The 14,502-nt window shown below is 34.2% G+C and overlaps 1 protein-coding gene across 1 annotated transcript in view; it reads right to left on the bottom strand.

The window, feature by feature from the left end:
• The window catches only part of LOC106458474 (pyrokinin-1 receptor-like), a 17,114-nt gene extending 9,730 nt beyond the window's left edge, over positions 1 to 7,384 (bottom strand). The window contains exon 1 of the mRNA XM_013917995.1: positions 6,628 to 7,384. Coding sequence (XP_013773449.1) covers positions 6,628 to 7,384 — 757 coding nt within the window. The remainder of the gene's footprint in view (positions 1 to 6,627) is intronic.
• Between the last annotated feature and the right edge of the window lie 7,118 nt (positions 7,385 to 14,502).

The following is a 14,502-nucleotide window of genomic DNA, read 5'->3' as shown; positions in this document are numbered from 1 at the left end:
AGGGCGAGCATGTTTGGTGGGACGGGGATCGAACCCAAGAACAATGAGGAAAGTTGAAAAAACAGCGTGGATTGCCATTAAAGATGTTATTGACAAGGGCCCAAATTACGAAACTATTGTCAATAACATGGTCGATAAATTCAAAGAGTTGGGCTGTAATATGAGCTTGTAAATTCATTTCTTACACTCTCATATGGCTCGGTATGGCCATGTGGTTAAGGAGCTGGGCTCGCAATCTGCGGGCCGCGGGTTCGAATCCCCGTTCCACCAAACAGGCTCGGCCTTTCAGCCGTGGGGGCGTTATAATGTGACGGTCAATTCCACTATTTGTTGATAAAAGAGTAGCCCAAGAGTTGGCAGTGGGTGGTGATGACTCTAGTTTTACAATGCTAAATTGGGGACGGTTAGCGCAGATAGCCCTCATGTAGCTTTGCGCGAAATTCAAAACATACAAACACTCTCATATTGACTATTTCTCTGAAAATCTCGGTGTCGTCAGCGAAGAACAAGGGGAAAGTTTTCATCAAGACATCAGGAAAATGAAAAGAAAGTTTAAGGGAAGGTGGAACATCAGCATGATGGTGATTACTGCTGGTCATTGAAATGAGATGCTCCAGGTGCAATACATAAAAGAAAGACCATAACATGTAATTTGAAGACTAAAAGATATAGATTTCACACACACACAAAATCAGGATGAATAATGATGCATGTTGGTTTGACATCGATGTTCTTCCCTTTTCTTCAGTTTATTTGTATATTTGTTAACAAATACAATAATAAAAATGTTCATTGTGGTAAACGAAATAATAATTTGATCTAAGTAAGAGTTTTTTTTCCCCCGATTTGTAAAAAATCCTTACGTGATAGAATAAAAAGAATATGCGTTATTAAAACCAAAACGACTTTTGTGAAGTTTAAATTCGCAGACTTGTGTTATTGATTATTAGGTATATTTCTTGAAGTTTGAAAATGGCGACAACAGTTTAAAGATTCATGAAGATTTGCTACCTAATGTTGACGTCAACAATTTTTTTTATCAACTCAATGAATATAACATAAACCGAAGTGGATTTTTCTTAACGCAATTCAGTCTCTTTTTCAGTAGATTGGCTGCTTTTCTATAATCAATAACAACTAAGTTTAAAAGTTATGACGTCAATGCTTGGCTAAGCGAGCGGTGTGATACGATTTTATGAACAGACAGGTATCGAATGTTATAGAAATAAAGGTTCCATATGATGTCATATATTGTTTAAAGTCAAAAGAGATTGAAAATTTTCGGTGCTTGATAACATCAACATGAACGGGACTTTATGCGACACACGGATTAAAAACAGCCAGATCAGAGACCATTAAGGGTCAGACGCATCCATTAGTAATTTAGAACTGGTGATCAAAAAGAATGTCACCAATTCGCAGCACTTGCCGGCTGCGCAGCTACTGTTAACCAAATAACGAGATTAACTCTCATAATTATAACACTTCGACAGCTGAAAGTGCAGAACGTGGTCAGCAGTATAAAACGGTTCGAACCTTGGACCTTCTGATCTACAGCTCGGCATGCAAACAACTAGATCCTTCACTAGATAGCTTTCATCAGAAAACAGATTATTCTCGTGGAAATCTGGTTCTCTGAATTATTTATCAATATAACATAATTTTTCTAACGAAAAATCTCTAGCTCAGGATATTGTTTTATGGATAGCTGAAATACGCAGATTTAATATATGTATTTTTTTCTCATACTCGTCATCGTTTTTACATGTCTATTTCTTACAAAGTAGAGGGAAACGAAGTTTGTTCACAGAGTTTGTTCAACACAAAAATATCTGCTGAGATAGCTATTTTTAAATCAGTTCAAAATAGGCAGTACATCAGTCTGTTGGTCCTTGCAATCATATTTCAGACACATTGGCTTGAATTTATTTTCTTATATTAAACTCCCATTTCCTACTTACTTACCTATTATATTCAGTTCAGTGCAAAGCTTTCATATGTTTTTATCTACTTACTAATTTCGTATCATGGGAAATTAGCTGTCAGTATAAAATGTCAAAGATCAGTCGATAATCAAACTTATTATAGCGGAGCTTCCAAAGGCCGACAAACAATTCTCAAAATCTCCGATCTTCTTACATAGTTAATGTATATATATAGTTCAAGCTATCTGCAGAAACTTTGTCCTCCCCCTACTTTTATGATAAGTATTAAATTACAATATTTATTGCTTATAGTACGACTTTTCTATTATTTTGTCAAATATGCACGCAACTTGCGTGTTCCGCCTCCTCTTTGTTTTCCTTTCCTCCCCACCCCCACCCTCCCCATTACTACAGCGTATCTTCCACAACCTTACGTAATCCCTCCTCGGGTGTTGAAGACGAGGCGGTTGCTAAGAGCATAAGATCCTACTTTCAGTTTCGTGTGGCCTTTTAATAATAAAGGTTACTGCAGATAAATTATTCTATGGAAACATTATTTATATATGTGTGTTCTTTGTGCGCGTATATCTTCAGGAGATCAAACGATATATCGAACTTAAACAATATTTACCAGGAATTAAAAAAAAAGTTTCATGCGATTCTAATTCTGTTTCTCGAGATATACGATGATCAATACCACTGGGACATTGAAAAGCAAAACCTTAGTAACAGAAAAGTTACAAGCCAATAGAGGGGCCATCTGTTTTAACCACTCGCACCACTATACAGTAGTGTGTTGTCTGTCAGTCAGTCAGTAGACACTAAAATTACGTCACATAAAGGACGCTTAACGTTGCAGTTTGTACTGTCGTGGCGTCAGTAAAATGTGCGCATGCCATGAATCACGAGAAGGATCATGAACTCCGTTTGCTACAACACAGCATGACATGTGAACTTCAAAAGCAAGAAATAAGAATATCTGTCACTCTTAATTTTGGTTTTATTTACTCTCAAAACAGAAACACTTTTGGGGATCCTGCGGAATTACATCTGACATCTATATTTCAAGGAGATAGTGAAAACTTTGATCTATATTTGAAGGAAACGATAAAGACTTTTACTTATGTTTAAATTTTTTTTGCACTTTTTTTCTTTTCGAAAACTACTCTTCCTTAAAACCAGAAACAGTAAAGGAGCATTGAAGAAATGTTACCGATGACTATAATAATAATAATAATAAATTACACGTTGGCATATCTTTATAGCGCCATCTAACGAGAAATACGATGTTGATGTTAATTTTTTGCCTGGATAAAACAAACAAAAAATATAATATGCATGACGTTTTTATTGCTTGAAGAGGTTATCGACCTTTCAAGCGAATAATGTAAAGTTACTTTAAGGTTCTACACGATACAGATATGCTTTAACAAACCATTTATTTCCAGAAATAAAAGAAAAGTCTCGACAATACTTATAAAATGAGTTTTCTAAACTTCTCTTGACGAAGAGATTTGTTTGTAGTTAAGCGCAAAGCTACAGAATGGGCTATCTGTGCTATGCCCACCACTGATATCGAAATCCGGTTTCTAGCGTTGGAAGTCCGCAGACACGCCGCTGTGCCACTGAGGGGCTGGAGGAAGAGATGTTCTTTATATTGAGAAAGTCTCACTAAAACACAAGCAAAAAACCACGAAAATCAAGCCAAAATAAATTCTCGGACTTGTAAAATATGTATATTCAAGATACTAACAACTCTTTAAGTTTAGTGATAGTAATGGAAGTATAGCGAAGACTACATGATCAGTGAACTAACAACTCTTTAAGTTTGACGATAGTGATGGAAGTATAAGGAAGACTACATGATCAGTGAAGTAACAACGCTTTAAATTTGGTAATAGTGATGGAAGTATAGCAAAGACTACGTGATCAGTGAAGTAACAACTCTTTAAGTTTGACGATAGTGATGGAAGTATAAGGAAGACTACATGATCAGTGAAGTAACAACGCTTTAAATTTGGTAATAGTGATGGTAGTATAGCATAGACTACATGATCAGAGAGCTAACAACACTTTAAGTTTGGTGATAGTAATGGAAGTATCGGGAAAAATACATGATCAGAGAGCTAACAACGCTTTAAGTTTGGTGATAGTGATGGAAGTATAGCGAATACTACGTGACCAAGGAGCGAACAACGCTTTAAGTTTGGTGATAGTGATGGAAGTATCGGGAAGACTACATGATCAGTGAAATAACAACGCTTTAAGTTTGTTAATACTGAATATAGGGAAGGTGTAGGAAAGACTACATGATCTAGAAACTAACAATGCTTAAGGTTTGGTAATAGTGATGAAATTATACAGAAGACAACATGATCAGAGGGCTAAGAATGCTTTACATTTGGAGATCGTCATAGATAGACGTATAGGGAAGACGGTTGTAGGGCAACTTCCTACCGGACAACTGCTCCTGTAGGAAAATTGTTCCCGGACAAATTCCCCTCGCAGCTATATCTTCTTATGTTAATATAACTGACCAGAATTGTAAAAATAACACATATTTCTTATAATTTATAGAAGAACGAATTATCGCTACAACAGAATATCTCCCTCCCCCGAAAATGACCCCATCCTTGACTACTTTGAGGATACATACATTGGCAGACAACGTGCTCCATCGTTCCTTATAAGTATGTGAAGTAGGTATGATCGTGTCGTGGAAGATCTCCCTGAAACAACTACAGTTAGTTCCTGTCATCCAAATATATGGCGGTTGCCTGAGGTACTGAAGAAGGAGCAGGCACGAAACACAGTCGTCGTGAATCAGATGACTGCTGGAGACCCAGCACCACCACAGAGGAAGCAGTATCAAGAATCAGGATAACAAGGAGGGTTTTTCAAAACCACAATTTTTGGACCTTATGAGAGGAATAGCTAATAAATTAAAATTCTATTATACTCACGTTATATAATTTTACATAGTTCAATATTTTTATTTTATTGCAATAAACAAAATTTAACATGAAACCTGTGTTATTTTCTTTTACTTAAACAGTCTTAGATAGTTCATTCTTCTATGAAATACAAGAAATATGTCAGGTTACGAGGGAAGACTACATTCATGAGGGTGCCAACAATGCTTTAGGTTTGTTAATAATGAATATACTAAAACTATAGGAAAGGCTACATGATCAGGCAAGTAACAACACTTTAGGTTTGATAATAGTGATGGAAGTAAGTATAACGAAGGCTTCATGATCAGGCAGCTAACAACTCTTTAAGTTTGGTAATAGTGATGGAAGTAAGTTAACGATGGGTTCATGATCAGGGAACTAAGAACTCTATAAGCTTGGTAATAATGATGGAAGTAAGTATAACGAAGGCTTTATGATCAGACAGCTAACAACTCTTTAAGTTTGGCAATAATGATGGAAGTAAGTGAACGAAGGCTATATGATCAGGTAACTAAGAACTCTTTAAGTTTGGTAATAAAGATGGAAGTAAGTATAACATGATCAGGAAACTAACAACTCTTTAAGCTTGGTAATAATGATGGAAGTAAGTATAACGAAGGCTTCATGATCAGACAGCTAACAACTCTTTAAGTTTGGCAGTAATGATGGAAGTAAGTGAACGAAGGCTATATGATCAGGTAACTAAGAACTCTTTAAGTTTGGTAATAAAAATGGAAGTAAGTACAACATGATCAGGGAACTAACAACTTTTTAAGTTTGGTAATAATGATGATGGAAGTAAGTACAACATGATCAGGGAACTAACAACTTTTTAAGTTTGGTAATAATGATGATGGAAGTAAGTATTGGGAAGGCTACATGATCAGGGAACTAATAACTCTTTAAGTTTGGTAATAATGATGGAAGTAAGTACAAGATGATCAGGGAACTAACAACTTTTTAAGTTTGGTAATAATGATGGAAGTAAGTATTGGGAAGGCTACATGATCAGGGAACTAACAACTCTTTAAGTTTGGTAATAATGATGGAAGTAAGTATTGGGAAGGCTACATGATCAGGGAACTAACAACTCTATAAGTTTTGTAATAATGATGGAAGTAAGTATTGGGAAGGCTACATGATGAAGGTGTTTACAAAGGTTTGTTTGAGATTTAAGGCCGAGTTTTAAAATAATACACAAAAAAAAGATTTTGTGATTTGCTGATATAATACAAAAAAGCTTCTCTGTTGTAAGAAGAATAAAAAAAATATGCCCAGCAATACCGCGTGTGAAATTGTTACCAAAATATGATAGATTTACAGAGTTTTGGATGGTTGGAACTTCTGGACTCACGTTTGTAAAGAGATTAGACGAGAATGCACTGTGGGGATACTAACATTGCTATAAGGCTTTTTAATTTCATAGTTTTGGTTTTTATTCCAATGAATTATCTGTACTCTGCAAATCAAGGGTATTGGAAACCGATTTTTATCGTCTTAAGCCTGCAGGCTTACCGTTGAGCCACTGGAAAGCTTGACTTCAAAGAAAAAAGTTTTTATTTTAAGAGCTACCAACAGAAAGCATTTAGTTAAACAAAAGAAGAAGAAGAAAATGACTAATTAACTAACGATAATAATTATCCCATTAAGGTATTTACCATTTAGCTACTTGTTTCCGAAAGTCTCCCTTGAAACTTTCAGCCCCTGAAACATAACATTTCACAATAAAGAAATTCTTTAGTTCTCACCTAACATTTTCACCACCGCTCGACGAGACGAATAATGATTACCACAACTTCTAGTTAGCTCAGAAGACGACTCTGCCTGACCGACGGTGAAACGACGAAGCCTCAAACCAATCAAGATGTAGAGGAAAGTTATAACCGTGATGGGTAGGAAGAAGAAGAGGAAAGTTGAAACTTCAAAAATGTGGGGTAGTTCCCGTTTTATACCGCACGTGGCCGATTCCACAATGACCGTCTTGTTATTCGTTAGTTGATAGACTATTCCAAGTTGGAAGACGACTGGAATGGAGCACAGAGCGGCAACCATCCAAATAATCACGATTATTTTGATGGCACGAGAGAGCTGGGACATCCTGTGGGCCAGGAGAGGATGGCAGATGGCCAGATACCGCTCCACGGTGAAGGCCGTGATGGTCAAGATTGACGCATTGGTAGAGGTCTCTGACGTCAGACCTCGGATGATACAGAACGATTCTCCGAAAATATAAGGATAATTCTGCCAAAAAAGATAGATCTCTTGCGGTAGGCCTAGTATCAGAAGCAAGACATCAGATATGGACAAGCTGAACAGGTAGTAGTTAGTAGCCGTGTGCATGTACTTATTTCTAGCGATGACCAGGCACGTGCAGATGTTACCCACCACCCCGGTAAGTAGAATAACTGTATAAAGTACAGTCATGGAGATTACCAAAGGAAGAACTGCACGCTTCGGACCCAAGTTCTTCTGCAGGAATTCTGTCATATCATCGTTGTTAGTCATCACTATAGCTCGACTATCTTCTAAATAACACGAAAAGGCTACGACAAAAATTTTGATTATGTCTAGCAAAATTAACTTACACCGAACTTTTTTATTATTTTAAGGTTCCCTACCTTCTGGTAAGAATGGAAACCTGAGACCTTGAACGAAACGTCACGAAAAACTTCCTCATCAAGACGAAGCTTGATGCTGTAACTGAGCTGACGCTGAAGACACTTCTCCAAGCGCGCAGGTTTCAAGTGTCCAAGCAATCTGGTTGGCTAGAATATCGTCCAAAATCGATACCAGTCCTCCGCTCTGGAGTTTATCTAGCGCGATTTGAACTATTGCACTGAGAGAAGAGAAAGTCAAAGTTTCGCTTTTCACTTCGCTCCTTTCTGTGTTCTTGTCTGAGCTAAACAAGAATTATGTTTGTTTGTTTTCAATTATGCACAAAGCTGCACAAGGTCTATCTGTGCTCTGCCCACCACGGTATCGAAACCCGGTTTCTAGCTGTGTCACTGGGGGGCCAAAAATTATGAACTATAACTGAAGATGTAACTTAAAAATAAGTAAACCACCCTGTAGAGTACAAAGAAAGAGGTTTTTCTGAATGTAGTACATTTATTTTGCTTGCAACAGGTTTTGAAAACTTCTAAAATAACTCAAGTTTCTGGTTTCTAGGTATACTGTAATATGAGTAATGAAAATACATCATTTTTTCATATTTTTTATAGAACATAAGTAATGAAAATACATCATTTTCTCATATATTTTTTATAGAACATAAGTAATGAAAATACAACATTTTCTCATATTTTTTATAGAACATAAGTAATGAAAATACATCATTTTCTCATAATTCTTATAAAACATTATTCAGGTCATCTCTAATACAATGCCTAGGCCCCCAGTGAGTGCCAGACCAAGTCCCCCGGAAGTTCAGTAGTAGGTTTACAGAGTTACAACACTAAAATCCGGGACTCGATTCCCCGCGGCTTACAGAGCATAACTAGCCAATTGTGTTGCTTTGCACAAAGAAAACAACAAAACAAAGCAATTTTGATTTGATATATACATTTATATATAGTCAAAATGTGTCAAAGCTAAACATAATATGCATGGGTAATATACTTTGGTTTCGAAATAATTAATAAGTTTATTAAACAAACAACATCAAAAACATCGTGTAAGGAGATTATTGAAATCTATTCAGTAGAATTTTCTAATTTTGAATTACCGTTTCCAAAATCCACTAGATGTCTCTTGCTATCTTTCTAATAGGTGTCATGTAACATAAAAAAAAATAAGAAAACACAAGGGAAGCGTTTAAGGACAGCCACGCGGAACAGGCAATCATTCAAAAGTTTTATTTTAAAGCTATTTCAGCTTGCCTAGTATTTATTTTTTATTCTTCTTCTAAAGAAACAAGTGCATATAAAAAATACAAAAAACAACATTTAAAATATAAAAGACAAAGATCCATTAGTAATCCTATTTAAAAAGATAGATGAAAAGCGGACCTTCCGACAATATAAAACAATTTAGTGGTGTTATTAATCGATAACACAAGGATAATAGTGTAAGAAAACTGTTTAATGGTTTGTAATTCAAATAATGTTATTCTAAACATTTTAGTTCTAAACAAAATGAGTTGCACTTTCACAAGAGGTAACCTACGAGACAGTTGGATGCTTTTAGTGTTTAAAACTGAGTAAGTTGGTACATATCTTAAGTTTATTTGGACGTATACAGATACCAGCTTGTAAAATATCTTAATTCAGTCTGTGTAGTCATTCAAGAAAAATAAAGCATCGCAGGGATTATGTAAGAACTCTTTACGAAGTTATGTCAACCCTATACTGAGTAATGCCAGTTCTTTACTAAGTGATATCAACTCTTTACTAACTCTTTAGTGAGTAATGCCAGTTCTTTACTGTGATATCAACTCTTTATTGAGTAATGTGAACTCTTTACTAACTAATGTCAACTATTTAATAAGTAATGCCAACTCTTTACTAAGTAATGTCAACTCCTTATTGAGTAATATCAATTCTTTACTAAGTAATGTCAACTCTTTATTGAGTAATGCCAAATATTTATTGAGTAATGCCAAATCTTTATTGAGTATTGCCAACTCTTTACTAAATAATGTCAACTCTTTATTAAATAATGTCAAATCTTCATTGAGTAATGTCAACTCTTTATTAAATAATGTCAAATATTTATTGAGTAATGTCAACTCTTTACTAAGAATTGCCAACTCCTTATTGAGTAATGTCAATTCTTTACTAAGTAATGACGACTCTTTATAGAGTAATACCAATTTTTTTACTTAGTAATGTCAACTGTTTACTAAGTAATGTCAACTCTTAACTAAGTTATGTCAACTCTTTATGAAATAATGTCAAATCTTCATTGAGTAATGTCAACTCTTTATTAAATAATGTCAAATATTCATTGAGTAATATCAATTCTTTACTGAGTAATGTCAACTCTTTATAGAGTAATGCCAATTATTTACTATGTAATGCCAATTCTTTACAAAGTAATGTCAACTCTTTATAGAGTAATGCCAATTCTTTACTAAGTAATGCCAATTCTTTACTAAGTAATGTCAACTCTTTATTGACTAATGCCAAATCTTTATTGAGTAATGTCAATTCTTTACAAAGTAATGCCAATTCTTTACAAAATAATGTCAACTCTTTCTTGACTAATGCCAAATTTTATTGAGTAATGCCAAATCTTTATTGAGTAATGTGAACTCTTTACCAAGTAATATCAACTCTTTATTGAGTAATGCCAACTATTTACTAAGTAATGTCAACTATTTATTGAGTAATGTCAATTCTTTCCTAAGTAATGTCAACTGTTTATTGAGTAATGTAAATTCTTTACAAAGTAATGTCAACTCTTTATTGAGTAATGTAAATTTTTACTAAGTAATGCCAACTCTTTATTGAGTAATGTCAATTCTTTGCTAAGTAATGTCAACTCTTTATTGAGTAATGTCAATTCTTTACTAAGTAATGCCAACTCTTTATTGAGTAATGCCAATTATTTACTAAGTAATGTCTACTCTTTATTGAGTAATGCCAATTTTTTTACTAAGTAATGTCAACTCTTTATTGAGTAATGTAAATTATTTACTAATCAATGTCAACTCTTTATTGAGTATTGCCAACTCTTTACTAAGTAATATCAACTCGTGATTAAATAATGTCAAATCTTCATTGAATAATGTCAACTCTTTATTGAGTAATGCCAACTCTTTACTAAGTAATGTCAACTCTTTATTGAATAATACCAACTCTTTACTATGTAATGTCAATTCTTCTTGAGTAATGCCAATTCTTTACTAAGTAATGTCAACTATTTATTGAGTAATGTCAATTCTTTGCTAAGTAATGTCAACTGTTTATTGAGTAATGTAAATTTTTACTGAGTAATGTAAATTTTTACTAAGTAATGACAACTCTTTATTGAGTAATGTCAATTCTTTGCTAAGTAATGTCAACTTTTATTGAGTAATGTCAATTCTTTACTAAGTAATGTCAACTCTTAATTGAGTAATGTAAATTTTTTACTAAGTAATGTGAACTCTTTATTGAGTAATGCCAATTCTTTACTAAGTAATGTCAATTCTTCATTGAGTAATACCAACTATTTTCTAAGTAATGTCAACTCTTTTTTGAGTAATGTCAATTCTTTACTAAGTAATGCCAACTCTTTATTGAGTAATGTCAATTCTTTGCTAAGTAATGTCAACTGTTTATTGAGTAATGTCAATTCTTTACTAAGTAATGTCAACTCTTTATTGAGTAATGCCAATTATTTACTAAGTAATGTCTACTCTTTATTGAGTATTGCCAATTCTTTACTAAGTAATGTCAATTCTTCATTGAGTAATGTCAACTCGTGATTAAATAATGTCAAATCTTCATTGAATAATGTCAACTCTTTATTGAGTAATGCCAACTCTTTACTAAGTAATGTCAACTCTTTATTGAATAATACCAACTCTTTACTATGTAATGTCAATTCTTCTTGAGTAATGCCAATTCTTTACTAAGTAATGTCAACTCTTTGTTGAGTAATGTAAATTCTTTACTAGTTAATGTCAACTCTTTATTGTGTATTGCCAACTCTTTACTGAGTAATGTCAATTCTTCATTGAGTAATGCCAACTCTTTACTAAGTAATGTCAGTTCTTTACTAAGTAATGCTAACTATTTATTAAGTAATGCTAAGTCTTTACTAATTAATGTCAACTCTTTATTGAGTAATGCCCACTCTTTATTGAATAATGTCAACTCTTTACTAAGTAATGTCAACTCTATATTAAATAATGTCAAATCTCCATTGAGAAATGTCAACTCTTTACTAAGTAACGCCAACTTTTTATTAAAAAATAATGTCATATCTTCATTGAGTAATGTATTGTGGAATATTCCATGGATTTCGGCCTTTAATTAGTTTGGTGTTAGTGCGACGTTTCGGCCACTAAGCTAAAAACTTTTGTTAGGTCTCAACCCTAAACATGACGTTTCAATCCCTGCGGTGAAACTTGAGTTAAGTTTCGACACCAAACAAAGTATTCTTACAAAGTCCAGATAGATATCGAATACAGTGTCTAAGCTCACTTTGAAACGATGTCTTGATAGACTGATTTTTATACGAGATTCATAAAGTTTCACTTAAAAGTCTTTTTTTTTATCCACTTTTGAAAGAGCTTCTTGAAGAATTAAATACCGATCTACATTTTAACATAAACAAGATAGATGGAAATATTAGCATTTGTTCTTTTTCGAAACGCTGCGGAACGTTGAAAGACGGCAAGATATAAAGTTCTGGCTTTGAACGTCGACATATATCAACGGTATTTTCTTTTCATCCATTCCTGTTGATTGGATTAGAGTTCTCAATTATTAAATGTTTGATGCAAACGAGAAAATATGCAAATAAACTTGATTTTTCTTTCATCTTGTTTTCAAAATATATTTTAAAATGAGTAATTTATTAATGCGTAACAGACATTCTGAGAAATATAAACAGTTTTCGTCTATTCTTTATTCGTGCCCCATGGAGGGAAGAACACAGATAGCCCATTGTGTAGCTTTATGATTAATCAAAAACAAACTTTATTCGTGCCCCATGGTGGGAAGAACACAGATAGCCCATTGTGTAGCTTTGTGATTAATTAAAAACAAACTTTATTCGTGCCCCATGGTGGGAAGAACACAGATAGCCCATTGTGTAGCTTTGTGATTAATTAAAACAAACTTTATTCGTGCCCCATGGTGGGAAGAACACAGATAGCCCATTGTGTAGCTTTGTGATTAATTAAAAACAAACTATATTCGTGCCCCATGGTGGGAAGAGTACAGATAGCCCATTGTGTAGCTTTTTGATTAATTAAAAACTAACTTTATTCGTGGCCCATGGTGGGAAGAACACAGATAGCCCATTGTGTAGCTTTGTGATTAATTAAAAACAAATTTTATTCGTTTCCGTATTTCACGCAAGGCTACAAAAGAGCCGCCTACCATAGCCGATCCTAATTTTAAACAGATAGAAGGCAGCTTGTCAACAATACACACCGTCAACTCTTGTTCGATCGAATTGTTGGAATTCACTGTCACTCTTAAAGTTCACCCACGATCTTATAGTGCAAAATGTTGAGCGCGGTTTTGTAAATCGTCAAGTTCACAGACAGGGAATACTAACCATTTGGCCACACCCGACCCATTACTCAATGTACCTTCACGTAAAACGAATATATTTATGTACTGTGTTAAAATAGATTTGAATGACAGATACATAGAATCTATATTCTTCAACTTATATATTAAACAAGTTGTGCCTTTCAACAACAGTAATAACACGACCAGAATTATGATCATTAAAAAGTTAAAAGACGTTATTATAAGACGTACATCACAAAACGCATCCAAAAGGCATTGTTTGTTATCCAGACTGTTCTTCAGTCTATATTTTTTGCTGTTGTTATTGACATCAAAAGAGCGGCTTTTGAGAGCATCAGCTTTGTTTTTGAAAATAACGACAAAAATATGTTTAAGCACGAGCAAACAGCAAAGCAAACCAAAACAAGTCCTTTATAACAGATTTGTTTTCGTTGTGACCCTCGGGCACGAAGAAGCTAAAGTGAAAGAGACGTTCTTCATCCTATTCGTTTTAAGAAAATATTTTTCTGACTCATTGCATATTTAAAGCGGGAAATAAAATTCCAGGAAAAATGGCGGCTTGTATTAGAAAAAAATGTCCATCGACAGATGGATAATATCTTTGCTGGTATTTCTGCACTATACCCTCTGGAGTTGGAAATCTCGAAGAACGACAGGAAGACCATCCCAAAACTGGACAATCAACAATTTATTAACGACTATTGCAATACGTAAACATTTTCTACTGGAAGGCATTGAAGCTCAAACAAAATAAAAAGCTATCTATCTATCTCTCCGTCTGCCTATCTGTCTATCAGCCTGTTTATCTACCTATCGGTCTATCTATTAAATAAATAATAGTTGATGATGTGATTGAAACTATCAAGAGCAACAGCTTGAATGTTTTAATAAAAGTATCCAACACTTTACAATTATTATTTTTGAAGTTATTGATTATAGTTAAAAGAAATCGTCACACTAAACATGCTCGCCCATTCAGCCGTGTGGGCGTTATAATGTGACGGTCAATCCCACTATTCGTTGGTAAAAGAGTAGCCCAAGAATTAGCGGTGGGTGGTGATGGCTAGCTGCCTTCCATCTAGTCTTACACTGCTAAATTAGGGACGGCTAGCGCAGATAACCCTCGTGTAGCTTTGCTCGAAATTCAAAACAAACAAACATTCCATTTTAAATATGTATGTATGTAATAATTATTTATAGATGTTACAGATAAGAGTGATAAATTGGTCAAGTAAGTGATGTAATGGATGAATATGCTTGTATTTCAAGTAAAAAATATAGACTGGTTGTTTGGTGTCAAACTTGTAAAAACTGATTTGGTTGTTTTAATAAAGAGTATCAAAAAGTATCTATCTATATGTCTGTAAGATTATTTTTTATTTATCTAGCTATTTGTCTGTTGGTGTACTTTGGTGACAGATTTTCTTGTAG

This window comes from Limulus polyphemus, unplaced genomic scaffold, assembly GCF_000517525.1.
Source record: "Limulus polyphemus unplaced genomic scaffold, Limulus_polyphemus-2.1.2 Scaffold468, whole genome shotgun sequence".
Taxonomy (NCBI): Eukaryota; Metazoa; Arthropoda; class Merostomata; order Xiphosura; family Limulidae; genus Limulus; species Limulus polyphemus.
Note: the sequence above shows the minus strand (reverse complement) of the source record. Positions and strands in the feature narration are given on the sequence as shown.